The sequence below is a fragment of the Pseudopodoces humilis genome, chromosome 4 (assembly GCF_049639895.1).
Source record: "Pseudopodoces humilis isolate 2021_Gansu_Grassland_sample_001 chromosome 4, ASM4963989v1, whole genome shotgun sequence".
Taxonomy (NCBI): domain Eukaryota; kingdom Metazoa; phylum Chordata; class Aves; order Passeriformes; family Paridae; genus Pseudopodoces; species Pseudopodoces humilis.
Window position 1 is genome coordinate 51,777,955 of NC_142203.1, and position 19,224 is coordinate 51,797,178.

The following is a 19,224-nucleotide window of genomic DNA, read 5'->3' on the forward strand; positions in this document are numbered from 1 at the left end:
ACATCAGCAAGTAGTTGCAAACTTCCCAGGTGTTCCATGGGATGGGAGCCCTCACAGTGACTCACACCCTGCCAGTGCTGGCTCCCCACCCTGTATGGTAATCAGTAACATGCTTAGGCCAAAGGGTTCAAGAGGGAAACAAGTCACACGTGCACCACGTACAACTTGCCTGCCTCTGGAGATCAGCCTCAGGGCCCATGAACCCACACAACCACTGGAGCAGGGTGTCTGCTGGGATGTAACCACCATTGCTGTTGGTCACCAGGAGTTGTGACTCCTCGGGTCAAATCCTTCCCAGCTACACAGACACACAACTTGGGGCAGCTTCAGTTAAGTCCAAAGTATGTGCTTTGAGCCTGATGAAAATTGTGCATCTCTTTGTCTAACTTTGCATGTAAATAACTGCATTTATTTTCTACCTGTGTTTAATGTGTTCGTGTCTAATGATATATGAGGCTTAGTCTAGCCTGAAGCAAAGTATGTGTTCAGTGTCACCAACTGTTAAGCAAGAATTTTCGATGTCTGCTAAAGGGTGAAAATTCCTTTAATGTCCTTATTGATAAAATTCAATAAACTCCACCTAATCTTTTAATTTAAGGGAAAATCTGAAAAACAACTAAAATTTCAGAGCACAGAGCATCTTCTGAAGGAGCCCATGGTAACAGAGCCATCTGGATGTTTTATTGACTGTAGCTTTATATGTGCATTTCTGATAGGCAAGGAAGCAAAACTTTAAAAATAAATGGAATTGCAAAGGGTAATATGAGAACTGCAGAGGGAATGGGACCTGCCCTCTTCTCCTTTCATAATATGTAATCTGTATCTTTCAAGGAAGTATAGCAGAAAGAATATATATATTCTTAATATATATTAAGAAAACTAGGTTTCTTCAAACTAAGTAGATATCCACAAGTTTTTAGGCACTGTCATGCACGAGAGAATAGACTTCAACCCTATCTCACATTTTACTTGAGAACACTATTTTCCTTCTCCATCACTTTCTATCATTTGATTGTAAGCTCACATGCTTATAAATGTAGAGATTCCCCAGAGCAACAGCAACAGACACAGCACAGTGGGAACTCAGGGGGAAGGAGGAGGAAGAAGGCAGGCAGGTCAGTGTGGAAGGAAGAGGGCATCACTGGGGCAGATGGGGCAGCGCTGAGCCTGCCCTAGCCAGGGACACTGTGGGAATGGCTGGCTGCCCTTCCTCTCACACAATGCTCTCAGGCATGTCGAGCTCCTTTCAGCCTGACTGTCCTCAGCCTTGTTAATTTACGTCTCTTTGCAGGGGAGGTTTTCTAAGTTGGCAAATAGGTCTGTGTCCCGTACTCCCTTTCAAGCCTAATTAATTATTTTAATTGATTAATATTGCGCCAAGCAGTTTGCTCAGAAGGACAGCTCTTCTGGTTTTTTAGACTAATTACCAGTCTGGATTTCTGAATGACAGTCCAATGCTAATTAATCTCACTGCAGTTCTCACAGAAAGAGACCCTGATAAGAACTTGCCAATTAACATAAGGAGGAGAAAAAAAAAAAAAATGAAGTCCTGTTTTGTTTTTCTGGCATTCACTCCTGGTCAGATGAATATCACTGTTGAATATAGAGATGGACTAAGTATGAAAGCCAGTAGAGAGATTGCTCCAAAGTTGCCCAGACTTTACTAGTTCAGGATCTAGATGTTATTTGTATGTCCTGTCACTCTTGCTGCTTGACATTGCTTTCTACAGCTTTTATAAGCAGGAGTGAGATAAAGTAAGGCAGCATGGCAAGTGTCTAGCCATCCCCACAGGGAACTTTTTGCAGTGTCCCAATGTTAATCAATGCCATTGGATGTCTGAAAGGGAGCAATTTGGCAGTGTGGGTTCTAGTTTTCACTTGGTTTGTTAGGGCCAGATGCTCAGCTGATGATGGTTACTCCCTTACCTGCACCAGAGCTGTGAGACCAAGATGAGTTATGGGTACTCCTTCAGACAGGTCAGCCAGAGGGCTCTCACGAAGTGAGACATACAGCAAACTCATGGGAAGTCCTGGTTTATACCATGATGGTTGAATTTAATTTTTCGTTTTTCCTCTCTGTGCTTGCAGGTCAGAAGATTCTTCACCACAGAAGTGATGTCTTAGAAACTGTAGTCCTCATAAATCCCTCAGATGAAGCAGTTAGTACAGAGGTAAGTAAGAAATACTCTGTTGGACATGTCATAAAAGCTCCATTAAGTGGACATGATGAGGGCACTGAAGCAGATGTAGTTGAGGTAATTATGGAACATCAGTCGCTGCCTGCCAGTTTAGAGACTGACAAACTGAAATACTATTTTTCAAAATCTTAGCAGACACTGAGAGCAGGCTCTGACTATGAATGAAAGGGTGTATTTGGAATAGATATAATGAAAAAAGTCACCCATCCCTTGATCTCTTCCCTGATTTTCCAGACTCCTGACAAATTGTCAGAAGCATAGGACAGAAACACACCTCTGATCCCATATGGAATCTCTGATTCCTTTCCTCATAATACATCAAATTCTATTCTTGATGCAGTGGGGGCAGTTGTAGTTAACCTGCCTCTGCTTTTCTTTAGCTTTGCCATTGTTTGGTAGCTCTAGATGCCTACTTTACGTAGGAAGAAAGTGTCCGAAGGTGCCCAGGGACAAATTTGGGTCTGAGAGGAATTACCAACTACGTGGTGGTGACACTAGGTTGATCTAGGTGTCCTTCAAAAAGCATGTGACATGATTGGTGAACCTGGAGAGCGCCCATAAGAGCACTGCCAATTCCTTATGAACTAAGTAGAGTCAAAGAACTAATTGTATAGCTCAAAGACAAAATTTATTTATTTATCTAGTGAGACTGAAGGTTGAAATAATAAGGATAATTTCATTGCTAGTCTGTGCTGGGAAGCACTGCCACAGTCTCATTTCTTTTCGGAGATAAAGCCGTTCTGCTGGTGGTCACTGGTGAAAAAACTGTTTTGCAATCAATTGTTAAATGATGTTGAACACAAACAGAAGAAAGGACTCCAAAACAAATGGAATTTCTGAACCTGTAGAAGTTTAAAAGCCACCTTAGTCAATGGGAACTTACTAAAATGTGACATGTGAAAATCTCTTACAAGCCATTAGAGGTGCTTGTTAAGGACAAGAAGGACACCAGGACAGCAGCTCTATACATTCATTCTGAGTAAAAAGCCATATAGTGTGTGCATGTGTGAAGGGGTGGAAGAGACAAAAAACTGCCAGAAGGAGGGAAATGCTATTTCTGTGCCTGTTGCTTGTCATTCCTTTGATGGATGACTACATGGAAGAACATGATCTGACACCCATTAATGATTTCTGAACCCTGGGCTTACTCCTTTGGCTCTGGAAGATGTTCGGCTATGTTACTGTAAATTTCATCTCACAAGACTGTGGGAGGTGATCTTTGCTTTGCTTTCATTCTGCCAAACTGGTCATAGTCAGACAGATGAGATTTAACTTGGCTGGCTAAGCTGGGATCTGAATCGACATATTTCAGAAAGAGATGATTAGGAAGAGGGGTCAGAATTAAATCAGGGCTTGGAGTAGACATTCTCTGTTCACTATGGCAAAGAGAAAACTTAATTTCATATATCAGAGATTTCCAGGGTGCATCTGAGGGAGATAGAGATATACCATGAAGCTCTGACTTCACCAGAAGAGGAACTTAAATCTGTTCACTCAGGAAAAAAAACAAAATGCACAAAGAAACAAAAACCAAACCAAAGTAAAACAAGAGCAAAAAAAAGAAAACCAAGCCAAACAGACAAACACAAATAATAGAAATACAATATATCTGGTAACCTGGCTTTTAATAGCCTTACCTGCTGGTAGTCCACGCATGAATATGCCCGAAGCTCCTGTCATGTTCTGTCGAATGCCAAACACCTCCCCATTAGAAAGAGGCCCAAAGGGAGAAAAATTGTTGTTTCCTGAAGAAAACCCTGATGAACATTTACTTCCTTTCTAGGAAGTCCCCACTCCATTGCTTGAATGTTCCTGTTGACTGTACCATAGGTTTGGGAAACCACTGATCTGCTGATGTGCTGGTCTCTGTTCACACGCCATTTAAACTCTGTTTTGACTGAGCCTACATCTCGCTGTGCACTTCCTTCAGTCAATTTTGAGCTTTTACCAACAGCTGAACTGAATGGAATCATCGCCTTGCAGTATTTCTTCTAAAATTGAGTGGTCTTAAAATTAGGAGACAATTTCTGGTAGTCCTTCAAAAAACCTTATTTACACCCAGACACAGAATTTATGTGTCTCTTAAGGTCTTCCATGTGTACACATTATGAACTGTTATCTGCAAATATTTATTTACTTAGTTTTTTGGCATAACCCTGCAGAATGTACTTTCTTGTCAATTAATAAAATAGGTTGAAGGGAAATTATTTGACAATAACATATCAGTGATTCACAAATCAGGAAGTAGTTTTATTGTTGGAAAACCTGGTGAGTTTACATGAAAGTTATCAGACTGATGAGCACTGCTGGCAACAACAAAAGAAAACGTAGAAGAGGAAGCCAGTTCTGATATGGTTTTAATAGAGTGAAAACAGAAAAGATTTGAGTAATGCGCATCAGACAAATGTTTGCGCTTATCTATATTTTTGTCTGAAATAAAAATAGTTACACTTAATCCCTACATGGTATTTCTGAATTTATCATTATTTAGTGCAACTAGTGGCAGAGCAACATTAATCCTACATTTAATTAAATGAACTTTCTGCTGTCACTTATTTAATAAAGTAACAGTGAACATGTGGTAGAGTTGGGATCTTCTTTGAGATACATACTCTCCAGTTTGTGTTTTCTAGTTTTATGGGAAACATGACTTGTTGAGCAGAGATTCGGGTTAAGCCTTCCTGGCTCAGCCTCCTGGCATTCACAGGAGTTATTTAGAAAAATTGATTGTTTAACAATCAATATAAACCTTGGAAAGAATATCTTGCTAGGAGAGCTGTGTTGATTTGTGTCATCTCCATGGAGACAGAGCTTGGATGCAATATCATGTGGAGTTGTCCCAGATGGACTCTGCTCGTTTGCTCAATTAGTTTAATATGTGGATAGCCTTGTTCTGGAATCACTGTTCTGGTTTGATTTAATTCTTCCTTAATAGAAGAATTAGTGCTTTGTACTTGAAATTCATAGCTTACCATGGACTGGATTGGTTTTTCAGTGTTTGGTAAGACTTTTGAAGTATTTGCAAAGCATTTACTCAACACTATAGAATCTTACACAGGTTTTGTTTAGTTTTGTTCCTAAATTTAGTATATATGGCTTTCTCTTAGCATGTACATTAATCTCCCCCTTGGGAGTGGTAAACAAGAATAATTAGTAGCTGTAGTGAGGGTCAAGTAAAGTAACAAGCATGTGTTCTTAAATAGTTTACCAAAGTTGTATGATGCAATTCTGTAAAAGTGTACCAAGAACTATACTATTAGTAAGTTTGTTGTTAAAAAAATGATTTCTTCATTCAAGCTGTAGTCTTTCCTGCTCCTTGCTGTTTTTTCCATGCCATTAATTTGGTTTGTTCTTCAGACCTTCTTTCTAATAGCATCTTGCACCTCCTTTTTGTTTCACGTTTTCCCCTTTCTCATTGTCTTTTGTAAACAGCACTATAACTCCATGTTTGGGATCCCTGTTCCAGAGACTGGTTTTAAATTAGGAGAGAGAAACCGTATGTTCTCAGTGGACTATTGAAACACATGGTTACTCCCATTATTGATGTTTATTGATGTTATTGATTTCTCTTTTTCACTCTAGGTGCGCTTAATGATCACAGATGCTGCAAGGCACAAGCTCCTCGTTCTAACTGGCCAGTGCTTTGAAAACACAGGAGAGCTCATTCTTCAGTCAGGGTCCTTCTCCTTCCAGAACTTCATTGAGATCTTCACAGATCAAGAGGTATGTTTAGAAAAGTGTCTTCTATGCATTGTTATGTGCTGGCAGAGATTCCTAGAAGCCTAAAAGTGGCTCTCTGTCTTGTTAGAGTTACCACTGGCAGCTTGGTGGTGCTGCTCTTTACTCTCCATTACAGGCTTTCTCACAAAACTTTTATTTATTTTACTTTAGATTTCATGTAAATTGCCTAACAAAGTAATTAAATATTAATTTGGGAAATTAAATTACAGTTTTTGGAAAGAGAAAATCAAGGAACCTTCAACAATGGAACAAGATAGTGCTGTGTTTAAAATACACAGGTTGTTAATCTGAGGTGAACATACAAAACAGTCGAATTGAACTTGACACCAGGCTCTTGCCTGCATTAGCTTACTAATTAGCAAGTGGCACTAATGAGACAGAGGGTGCCTGTTAGAATAATATTTTTTTACACCATCTACCTGCTTAACTTTTTTATAGTAGTGTCTAAAATACAGCAAGTGAATCTGTAAAACTTGTGGGTTTTACATTCCAAAAAGATAAGCATGAAATATACCAGTATTTCATGTAATTTGTTACTTTGCTCTCTTCCTTAATGTACTGTGTCTGAAAGCTCCCATAGGGCAGAAATCCATAGTAAACAAGCTGTCATAATTAATTTGGCTGCCATGTAAAGTATATATTTAAATAAACTGTATGGCTGCATCCATACAAATTTAGTTTCCACTATTAATTAAGAGCATGTCAGTAGACTGAGATTTGAGAGTTCAGCACTGAGGCAGCATAGTTTGAATGAGCTCTAGTTTGACCTTATTGTATCCATATGATCTATTCTCAAAGCCTCTTTGTTCAGCAAATGGCTGGGGAAAGAACTGGATTCCTGCTCTCTGAGACAGTCTTGGCACCTAAAATTCACTGGCACTTGTCAGAGTTACTTTTCTATGAAATTACAGATTCAAGTTCCTTATGTCCCTGTCTAAGTAGCAACACATAATTACTTTATGGCTACTATGCAAAACTAGGGACAAATGCTACCATTACAAAAAAAAAAATATTGCTTGGAAAGTGGAGGGATGGGGGTTGGCCATGAGTTGCAGATGCTGTGGGATTGCTGCAGCAGTGGGTGTTAGGGAACACTCCCATGGGCTATGAGTAAGGCTCATTTGGCTCATCTCTGTGGCTGGCGGTGTGGTCACCAGCCAGCTGGCATGGCTCTCAGCAAGTGTTGGCTTCCAGCCTATTGTTTCTAAAGCCTCGGGGTCTCAGTGTGTCTGCAAGCTTTCACAAAACCAAAGCAAGATCATTTTTGCCATACTGCAGTTCATGCATGCAACATTTTTTAAAAATTAAAAAAAAAAAAGAGAAAAAGGTCTAGAAAAAGCGGCTATTGGTTTTCTAAATGGTGACGAGATGGAAGAATAACTGTGCTGCCGTGATCCTAGTGGACTTGGCAGTGCCAGATTTACAGTTGGACTCTTAATCTTAATCTCTTGACTCTTGATCTTAAGGGTCTTTGGCAACCTAAACAATTCTATGATTCTGTAACCATGTAAGGTAGGAGTAAGTGTTTCTGGCCTCTGCCCATTTTTACTTCACTGGGCCAAACCTGAACTAAGGTCAAGGAATGTCCTTGCAAATAAGTAATTACATTTTGAGAGATATTTGTATAAAGTCTATTCAGAAATCTGTCTCTAGCATGCAGAATTCTCTTCAAGTAAAGCCTGAAAGCAAGATATTAAATTTCTCCTGTGTGGGAAGGTGTAGAATGTCCCACTCTCCTGCTTCTTCAACGACAGCTAGAACAGGAAAATCTTTCTTTGTGCCTTTGTGATTCAGGATAGGAAGTAATAATTATGTTTTCTCTGAGCAGCCAACTTACTGTTTGTCTTCACTAGCTGTGATGCCTTTAAATCTTAAGCATGTCTCTCAATGTTTAAAAAGACATTCAGGTTTACAGCTATATTTATTTGCTCACACAATGGTTATGAATTTGGAGAAGAGGAGCGGCTACATCTTGGTGTTACTGTCTATCCCTACTGTCACCATTTGAAATTCAGATCCATTGATACTTTCTGTGAGGCATGACTGAATTTTCTATTCCTAACAGTTACAATCTGTGCCTGGAATAAACTTCCTTTAATTTTTCATTAGCCTGGGCTTCCAGTGACTTAACACGTCATACATGCCAACTTTAAGGAACAAAAAAGTCAGAATTTAGAAATATGAAGCAGAAATCCAAGTATGGTATAATATAAACTGGAAAGAACTCACCCCAAGACTTATCACAGTATATTCATTAGCCCAGTATGTTGCCATATGATTTTTTTTTAATCTAGAAAAAATCCGCCCTTAATGAGAAACAGTCTGTACTCCAGTTTTATTTCCTTATCTATGCAACAGACTTGGATTTATTTATTCAGAGGAAATGATTTTTTATTACTTTTGGCTCTCCCTAATGTGTTTTCAACCCTTATCAGAGACATATCATAAGGACTACTCTTGAGATTCTAAATCCATTTCAAAGCTATCATCCATGATGCCCCTATTTTCTTAATTCTGCAATAAACAACAGCAGTGATTCCCCTATTGTTCTTATCTTTCAGCCTTTTCATTCTTTTCTCCATTTATTCTTTCTGCTTTGTTTTTTTTAATTTGCTGTCATTCATACAGGGCCATGTCTGACATATGGGTGAGATTTATTTATATTCTTGTCAAATGGCTTAGATACTCAGTAACAATGATACAGGAAGGTGGAAAATATTTATTTTGGGCTTTATTTATCTCTTTGTTGGACTGAGTTTTTTTTATAACAACCACTGCACCTTTGTTGAGTTCTATGTTTGGTAAATGCTAAAAATAAGTTATGTAACACAAAGAAAAAGTGAGACCTACACACAGAGACACCCAAAGAGATCTAACACAATCAAACATCATTAATCTTCTATATATTCATTTCCTCTGTTGATACAGCTTGTGGTCCAAGACTTTCCAATTATTCAGCTGTAGTGTTATCTATATCATCCTTTTGAAAACTGTTCTTAAAGCTTGAGCTGACAACTGAGTCTCTGCAAAGAAAGTTATGGTATTTTGCATGATGATGTGCTGGCTTGTTTTCCACTGACATTTAACATCTGAATTACTTCTTTATAGAAGTTGGGTGATCTCTTTGTTAAGGGCAAATAGAACAGAAATTAGCTACTTTTAACTGAATTGCCAGTTTAAAAACGTCAAAGTATCTGTGGAAGTTGGATAAGGTAAAATATGCCATACTTTTCATGTTTGCTTATCTGAGACCATCAAATACTGGTTTTTTTGTTCAGAAATAATAGAATTGAAAACAGCTCTTTGCACTGTGGCATGGAAATTTGCATTTTCTGTGCCTTTATTGGTAGCAGTTGGTTTTGGTACTAGAATGTTAAGAAATGCTGTCAAAATTAATGAAATTACTTTAGATTTCGAATTTTGTGGTCCATGAATTTTAAATCAAACTACTGACAAGAACATTTTTAACTGTATTTTTTTGTTGTTGTTGAACTTTCTTTGGCTCTGTACTCAGAATCTCAGAAGTACAGAACTTAGAATCATATATTCATAGAATTGTTAAGGTTGGAGATGACAAATTCAAAGAACTGTTTGGGCTGGAAAAGATCTTAAAGATCATCAAGTCCAACTCTCACCCAACACTGCCAAATTCAACACTAAACTATGACTCCAAGCACCACCACATCTACATGTCTTAAATACCTGCAAGGGTTGGTAACTCAACCACTTCCCTGGGTAGCCTGGTTCAGTGTTTGACAACATTTGGGGAAGAAATTTTCCCTCATACCCAGTCTGAACTTCCTGGAGTTTGAGACCATTTCTTGTCATCCTGTCATTTGTTACTTGTGAGAAGAGACCAGGCCCCCACCTGGATACACCCTCCTTTCAGGCAGTTGTAGAGAGCAATAAAATCCCCTGGAGCCTCCTGTTTTCCAGGCTAAACAACCTCAGCTCACTCAGCCACTCATTATCAAACTTGTGCTCCAGGCCCTTCACCTGTTCTGTTGCCTTTCTCTTGACATGCTTGAGCACCTTAGTGTCTTCCTTGGAGAGCAGGCCCAAAATTTTACAGCTGTTTCCATTTCTGAAGTGTTAACTCATTTCTTAATCTCAGAATCACAGAATCATTAGGGTTAGAAGGGACATCTGGAGATTATTCAGTCCAAACCCTCTGCCAGGGCAGGATCACCCAGAGCAGGTGACACAGGAATACATCCAAGCAGATTTTTAATATCTCCAGAAAGGTACTTCACAGCCTCCCTGGGAAGCCTGTTTCAGTGCTCTGCCACCCTCAACATAAAGAAGTTCTTCCCCATTTTGAAGTGGAACTTGTGTTTTTAGCTTATGGTCATTGCTCCTTTTCCTGACACTGGCCACCACCAAAAAGAGTCTGGCACCATCCTCTTGGCACCTGCCTTTGAGATATTTAATATGTATTGATAGAACCCCTCCCAGACTTCTCTGGACTAAACAGGCCCAGCTTCCACATTCTCACCTCCTAAGAGAGGTGTTCCAGTCTCCTCATCATCTCTGTGGTTTCCGCTGGACCCTCTGTAAAACGAATTGTGATACCAGGTTACTTTAGCATCTTTACCCTCTGTAGCTCTGTCTTCCACGATCTGTGGAGATCAGAACTGAACACAGCACTTCAGATGTGGTCTCACTAAGGCTGAGTAGAGATCATTTCTCTCAGCCTGCTGGCTATACTCTTCCCAATGGAAGGAATGGTGCTGGCTTTTCAGGAATGGTATCCCTTAAGGATACAATTGATCATCTTGGCCACAGGCACATGTTGCTGGGATATAGTCAGCTTGTCATCCACCTTGGTCATTCTCTGCAGAGCTGCTTCTGAAGTCTGAGGGCTGGCCTGAGCAGTAAAGACTGAGGTAAAGAGGACATTCAGTAATTCCACCTTCTCTGTTTTCCATGACCAGGACACCAGCCTGATTTATCAGTGACCCCACATTTTCCTTAATCTTCCCTTTGCTGCTGATGTGCTTGTAAGAGTTCTTATTGTTGTTCTTGATAGCCCTTACTAGACTCAATTCTAGGAGGGCCTTGACCTTCCTTGTTACATCCCTGAATAATCTGACAATATTCCTATAGTTCTGCCATGTGGTCTGTGGCTTTTTCCCATATTTCTTCCATTTGAGATTTACTAGGAGCTCCCTGCTTATCCATGCACGTCTCCTGACCCCTTTGGCTGATTTGTTGCTCATGGGAATACACTGACCAGCTCTGTTGGACCCCCATATTTTCTAGGACCCTAAACCATTGGATTCCTCTAAATAGTCTTTGAAGACATCTAAGTTCAGGATTCTAGTAATGCTTACTGCTTTTCTTCCAGCTCATAGGATTCTGAGTTCCATCATCTCATGGTCACTGTCCTGAAAAACTCTCCTGCTGAGATTTATCTCTTGATAAATCTGGGAGCAATACTGGCTTTTCAGGAGCCAGCCCACAGAAAGACCTGCACAAACAGTGGTGTGGTGGAATACACCCCATGACAGAAGGAGAAAGGATAGTTAATACCCCTGGGAGGATGCTGACCTCCTCTGTGTTGCAGTCGTTCTCTGCCTGTTAAGAGGTTGTTCTTTGTCCTTCAGATACTTGGCTGTTTCTTCTGGGTGGACTGGACCAGCAGGGAGGCTCATGAGTCCATGGTAGACATACCATGCATAATGCAGCTCAGGCTGCATTATCCCCACAGCCCTTATACCCTGTCAGTGTAAAGGTTAGAACCATCTTTCTATAAAATATGTAGGAGGGAAGGTCAAACCTTGGATCCTGTTGTCCTTTGGGCCGTACTGACCAGAAATAAGGTCCTCCTTTGTATTTTAAAAAATACGGCAGTAAATGAATTGTGATACCAGGTTACTTTAGCATCTAGGATGGGGACTCAGCAGTGCAGAACCAAATGAAAAAGGTTTTATTAATCTGATCAGAAAATATTATGTGTTGACATTAACTGTGATTAAAAAATGAATTTGTGTGCATCTTCTTGTGTTTTTGTTTTATAACCCTAGATTGGTGAACTGTTGAGCACCACACATCCTGCCAACAAAGCCAGCCTAACTCTTTTCTGCCCTGAGGAGGGCGACTGGAAAAATTCCAACCTTGACAGACACAACCTTCAAGACTTCATTAACATTAAACTCAACTCAGCTTCCATATTGCCTGAGATGGAAGGACTCTCTGAATTCACAGAGTATCTGTCAGAATCAGTAGAGGTGCCATCACCTTTTGACATTTTGGAACCTCCAACCTCAGGAGGTTTCTTGAAGCTCTCCAAACCCTGCTGTTACATTTTCCCAGGGGGAAGAGGGGATTCTGCATTATTCGCAGTGAATGGATTCAATATGCTTATCAATGGAGGATCTGAAAGAAAATCTTGTTTTTGGAAACTTATTAGGCACTTGGACAGGGTAGATTCCATTCTGCTCACTCACATCGGAGATGACAATCTGCCAGGAATCAATAGCATGCTTCAGCGAAAGATAGCTGAACTAGAAGAGGAACAGTCTCAAGGGTCTACTACCAACAGTGACTGGATGAAAAATCTGATCTCACCTGATTTAGGAGTTGTGTTCCTTAATGTACCTGAAAACCTGAAGAACCTGGATCCTAATTTTCGAGTAAAAAGGAGTGTAGAAGAAGCTTGTTTTACTCTTCAGTATTTAAATAAATTGTCTATGAAACCAGAACCTCTTTTCAGAAATACAGGAAATACCATTGATCCTATAATTTTATTTCAGAAAATGGGAGTTGGCAAACTTGAGATGTATGTGCTTAATCCTGTCAAAAGCAGCAAAGAGATGCAATATTTTATGCAGCAGTGGAGTGGTACTAACAAAGATAAAGCTGAATTCCTGCTACCAAATGGCCAAGAATTAGACATTCCATTATCCTATTTCACCTCTGTCTCGTCCCTGATTGTGTGGCATCCAGCTAATCCTGCAGAAAAAATAATCCGAGTTCTCTTTCCTGGAAACAGCACCCAGTATAATATTCTAGAGGGACTAGAAAAACTCAAACACTTAGACTTCCTTAAACAACCAATGGTTACACAAAAAGACCTAACTGGGAACATTGCTAGTCCAGCTGTGAAGCAAGCAAAATTGAAACAACGAACAGATAGCAAGGAGAGTCTGAAGCCTGCTGCAAAGACACCACCAAATAAGCCTGTCAGAAAGGAATCTAAAGAAGAAACACCAGAACCTGTGAAGCCTAGTCCAGTACCAGAAAAGCCTCAGAAGCTGGAAAGCAAAGAGAAAGTTCCAGTTAAAAAAGAAAAACCAGCAAAAATAGAGACCAAACCAATAGTGGTGGAAAAAGACATACCAAGTAAGGAAGAACAACTAGTAAAATCTGAAATTCCGGAAAAACAAAGTACAGATGTAAAACCGAAAATATCCAAGGAGAAGACAGTGAAAAAGGAGGTCAAAGCAAAACCTGAGGAAAAGAAAGAGGACAAAGAAAAGCCAAAGAAAGAGGTTTCTAAAAGAGAGGAGAAAACACCCATCAAAAAAGAGGAAAAACCCAAAAAAGAAGAGATCAAGAAAGAAGTTAAAAAAGAGGTGAAAAAGGAAGAGAAGAAGGAAACTAAGAAGGAGATAAAGAAAGAAACTTCAACAAAAGAAGCTAAAAAAGAAGTTAAAAAAGAAGAGAAGAAGGAAATCAAGAAGGAAGACAAAGAAGCCAAAAAGGAAATCAAGAAGGTTCCTAAAGAAACAAAGAAGACATCTACTCCATCAAATGAAGCCAAAAAGCCAGCAGCAAAACCTAAACCACAAAAGAAGGAGGAACCTGGTAAAAAAGAAGCAATACCTGCTGGAAAGCCAAAAGAAAAAGGAAAAGTTAAAAGTGTGAAGAAGGACCTCAAAGTCAGTGGAACACAAGCTGCCCTTGCAGCAGTTGGAGCCACAACTATAGCAGCTGCAGAAATTGCAGCCGGTGGAAAGGAGCTTGAAGCAGAGAGATCCCTTATGTCTTCACCAGAGGATTTAACAAAGGATTTTGAAGAATTAAAAGCTGAAGAAGTAGAAACAATAAAAGAAACAAAATCCCAAGTTGCACTTATAAAGGATGATCTGAAACTCACTGGCACAGTGCAAAAAGACACCTTTGAAGTACAAAAAGAAAAATTGGATAATGAAGGACCTGCTGAGTCATCTGATGAAGGCATAACTACCACAGAGGCTGAGGGTGAGTGTGAACAGACACCTGAAGAATTGGAACCTGCGGAGAAACACAAGGTTGATGACAATGAAAAATTTGAAGATGAGGGAACTGGCTTGGAAGAATCATCTGAAGCAGATTATGAAGAAAAGGCAGAGACAGAAGAAGCTGAAGAACGAGATGAAAATGAAGTAGAAAAGGCAGGACTGGATGCCACAAAACCATATATGGAAGAATCAAGAAAAATTGCAGGTGGTTTAGAAAAAGTAATAACTCAAGTAGATGCTAACATTAAAGATGAAAAGTATATTGAAAAGGCAGATTATGAGGCATCCGATGAACGAGCTGAAGAGGACAGGGAAGAAGCAATAGAAAAAGCAGAAACTGAAGAGACTGAAGAAGATGAGGAAGACAAAGCAGAAGACATCCGAGATGAAGAGGAAACTGAAAAAGCAGAAGCCGAAGAAGATTATGTGATGGCTGTGGTAGACAAAGCTGCAGAATCTGGTGTAGCCGAAGATAAGTATGGCTTACTCATAATTACACCAACTAAATGCTCAGAGTCTCAGTCTCCAGTAATTGAACCAGCTTCTTCCATCCATGATGAAACACTACCTGGTGGTTCAGAAAGTGAAGCCACTGTTTCTGATGAGGAAAATAGAGAAGATCAACCAGAGGAATTCACTGCTACTTCAGGTTACACACAGTCCACCATTGAAATATCCAGTGAACCAACTCCAATGGATGAAATGTCAACACCCCGAGATGTCATGAGTGATGAAACTAACAATGAGGAAAGTGAGTCACCCTCTCAGGAGTATGTGAACATTACCAAGTATGAGACATCACTGTACTCTCAAGAGTTCAGCAGAGCTAAACTTTCTCCACTTCCAGATGCTTTTAATGGGTTATCTGAAGGATCAAAAACAGAGGCCACAGAAGGTAAGGATTATAATGCCTCAGCTTCCACCATCTCACCACCCTCCTCATTAGAGGAAGACAAATTCTGCAAATCTGCATTCCAAGATGTATACCGGCAAAGAGAAAGTGAAATCCAAGGCACTGACAAATTAGAAATCAAAGAACCCTATCAAGAAGATGGTGGAAAACATAGTTCAGCCAAGAGTCCAGCTGACAGTTTGTCTCCTCCATCACCTGTTGCCAAAACACCACTGAGTGAACGTAGTGTAAACTTTTCACTCACTCACAATGAGATCAAAGTTCCTTCTGAGTCTGTCCCCACTGCTAAATTGCCTGATGTACACCAAGAAGTTGCTGAAGAGCACTGTGCAAGCCCTGAAGATAAAACATTAGAAGTAGCGTCTCCCTCACAGTCTGCTGCTGGTAGTGCTGGCCACACACCTTATTATCAGTCTCCCACTGATGAAAAGTCCAGTCAGCTTCCCTCTGAAACCAGTGAAAAGTCAACAGAAGCTATTAGCTTTGAGTTCAGTGAAGTCAAAGATGAGTCTGCAAAATGCAGAATAAGCCCTATGGATGAGCCTGTGCCAGATTCAGAATCTCCTATTGAAAAGGTTCTTTCACCTCTGCGGAGTCCTCCACTGATAGGTTCAGAGATGACTTATGATACATTTTTAAGTGCTGATTTAAAGTCTCCCAGCAGAGATTATGGAAGTCCTTCTGAGGGGAAACCTGAAAAAGACAAATCACCTGTTCAAATGAGCCCAGCTTCTGAAGCAAGCTCTGTGGGCCTCTTCCAAGAAAAACAAGACGAGAAAAGCATGGAATTTATGGTAATTAAGGAAGGCTTCAGCCTGGAGAGGAAAATGGAGGATACAGAACCCAGCAGCTCCCAGTCTTCACTGGTCTTGGATGAGCGGAAGTTAGCAGGTGATCTCTCACCGACTCAAATAGATATCAGTCAGTTTGGTTCTTTAAAAGAAGATACCAAAATGTCAATTTCTGAAGGCACTGTCTCTGACAAGTCTGCAACTCCTGTTGATGAGGTTGTTGCAGAAGACACCTATTCCCATATAGAAGGAGTAGCTTCTGTCTCTACAGCATCTGTTGCTACTAGTTCATTTCCAGAACCAACTACTGATGATGTATCTCCCTCTTTGCATGCTGAGGTTGGCTCTCCCCACTCTACTGAAGTCGATGATTCTCTTTCAGTGTCAGTTGTACAAACACCAACAACTTTTCAGGAAACAGAAATGTCTCCATCTAAAGAAGAGTGCCCAAGGCCTATGTCAATTTCTCCACCAGATTTCTCACCTAAAACTGCAAAATCAAGAACACCAGTGCTTGATCACAGATCTCCTGAGCAGTCAGCTATGTCAGTAGAATATGGTCGGGAGTCACCTGAGCAATCTTTAGCAATGGATTTTAGTAGGCAGTCTCCAGAATATCCTGCTGTAAGCACTAGTATACACCATATATCTGAAAATGGACCAACGGAAGTAGATTATAGTCCTTCAGATATACACGAGTCTCCTTTTGCACGGAAGATTTCACCTGTGGAACAGTTATCCTACTCTCAAGAGAAAGATATTTCAGAAATTATTTCAGTTTCTCAAATTGAAGCTTCATCCTCAACTTCATCAGCTCATACACCTTCCCAGGTAGCTTCACCACTGCCAGAGGAAACTTTTTCAGGTGGTGTTCCACCCAGAGAGATGTCGCTGCATTCTTCTTTTACCTCAGAAAAGGTGCAGAGCCTAGGAGAAAAGCTGTCACCAAAATCTGACCTGTCTCCGTTAACTCCAAGGGAATCTTCTCCCCTGTATTCTCCTACTTTTCCAGATTCACCTCCTGCAATCACAGAAGCAGTATCAGCTAGCCACACACCTTTGTTGTCACACCGAGTGTCTTCTGTCAAAGCCTTTGGTTATGAGGAACCCCTATCAAAGCACAGTCCAGAACCTTTACTCAGCCCAGATAAAGAAGATTCAGAAAAAAGCAGCAGGTCACCAGAAGAACTTAGTTATTCATATGAGGACAGAGAGAAAACTACCAGGTCACCAGAGAATATTGGCTATTCCTATGAGGCAGTAGGAAAATCTACTAGATCACCTCAAGCCATGGATTATTCCTATGAGACAAGCAGAAAAACTACTAGGTCTCCTGACACCACAGATTATTCCTACGAGATAACCAGGAACACTACTAGGTCACCTGAGGGTACAGACTACTCATATGAGATAACTGCAAAAAATATGAGGTCATCTGAGGTCACAGATTATTCTTATCAGATAACAGGGAAAACCACCAGGTCACCAGGGGCCACAGATTATTCCTATGAGACAGCTGGGAAAACCACCAAATCACCTGAAGCCACAGATTATTCTTATGAGTTAACTGGGAAAGCTACCAGGTCACCCGATACTATGGATTACTCCTATGAGACAACAAGGAAAACCTCTAAGTCACCTGAAGCTGTTGGCTACTGCTATGAGACAATTGGGAGAACCACCAGGTCATCAGAGGCCATGACTTACTCTTATGAGACAACTGGGAAAGCTTCCAGTTCACCTGAAGCCACAGATTACTCGTTTGAGACAACTGGGAGAGCCGCCAGTGGGAGGTCTTCCGAAGCTACCAGCTACTCCTGTGAAGCAAGTGCGCATTTTACACCAGGTAAATCGCTAGCAGAATCCCGTCAAGATGTTGACTTATGCCTTGTGTCCTCTTGTGAATATAAACATCCCAAAACTGAACTTTCACCTTCATTTATCAATCCGAATCCCCTTGAGTGGTTTGCAAGTGAAGAACAGTCTCAAGATCAAGAGAAGCCACTAACTCAGTCTGGGGGAGCTCAGCCTCCTTCTGGGGGAAAGCAGCAAGGGCGGCAGTGTGATGAAACCCCTCCCACATCTGTGAGCGAGTCTGCCCCATCTCAGACCGATTCGGATGTTCCCCCGGAGACTGAGGAATGCCCTTCCATCACCGCAGATGCTAACATTGACTCAGAAGATGAGTCAGAAACCATTCCAACGGACAAGACAATTACGTACAAGCACATTGACCCACCACCTGTCCCAATGCAGGATCGCAGCCCTTCCCCCAGGCACCCTGATGTTACCATGGTTGACCCAGAGGCTCTGCCAGTTGAACAGAATTTAGGTAAACCTTTGAAGAAGGACCTCAAAGAAAAGACAAAGACAAAAAAGCAGGGTACGAAGACCAAGTCATCTTCTCCTGTTAAAAAAAGTGATGGTAAATCAAAACAAGTGGCTTCCCCAAAGCCAGCTACAAAAGAATCTTTAGACAAAATTTCCAGAACAGCCTCTCCGAAAAAGAAGGAATCTGTGGAGAAGGCAACCAAAAATATCTCTAATCCAGAGGTAAAGTCTCGAATGGAAGAGAAAGATAAGGATACCAAGAATGCAGCAAATACAACAACATCCAAGTCAGCAAAGACTGCTACCACAGGTAAAGACAAATAGCAATGCCCTGGTGTTATGATTTTCTTAGTTGTTGCAGTATAGTTAGTTTGCATTGCATCAGCTGAGAATATGGTTTGTTGCATATCCTCAAAGAAAGTTCAGGTTTTATGTATAAAGCTATCATGTAAATGCCACATTTAAATGCATTAAATTCACTAGTTTTACTTCTATGATCTGAGAAAATTGATGTCAGTTTTGCCCAGAGAGTTCATAAAATAGAAAGAATTTCATACAAGCTGTCTTAACAGCTAACTACCTAATAGAATTGAAAGTACCATTTTTGTAGGTGAAATAAAATCAGTAGCAAAGATTCATTGATTCATTGTGAGAAATAAGTAGATACAATTCTCCTTAACATAAATTAATACAATTTAATATTGTGGGAGGAAAACTCACTATCTTTCTTTGGCTGGTCTTATTACTTTGCTGGATTGATTTTAGAAGCAGCATATAAAAAAATTAACATTAGTAAAAGCATTTTGAGTGAACGAAGCATGTACATGATGTATTCCAGTCTTATGCCGTCAGTGATGACCAAACATACACAAAGTTAGTGCAGTTTTGGATGTCTGTTGTATGTTCCAAGTAGCAATAAAATACAAATTAGATTACTGAAGGGGAGGTATTGCACTAATCTGTTGATTCCGGCAAACCTTGTTGGGGACTATTTGGGGGATACTTTGATTATTCTGCTGTGAGGA

General features: G+C 40.4%; 1 protein-coding gene across 1 annotated transcript in view; it reads left to right on the top strand.

Annotated features, from left to right (window-relative positions):
* The window catches only part of MAP1B (microtubule associated protein 1B), a 69,736-nt gene that overhangs the window by 42,539 nt on the left and 7,973 nt on the right, over positions 1 to 19,224 (top strand). The window contains exons 3-5 of the mRNA XM_014252375.2: positions 2,089 to 2,171; positions 5,781 to 5,921; positions 11,966 to 18,509. Coding sequence (XP_014107850.2) covers positions 5,790 to 5,921; positions 11,966 to 18,509 — 6,676 coding nt within the window. The 5' untranslated portion in view covers positions 2,089 to 2,171; positions 5,781 to 5,789. The remainder of the gene's footprint in view (positions 1 to 2,088; positions 2,172 to 5,780; positions 5,922 to 11,965; positions 18,510 to 19,224) is intronic.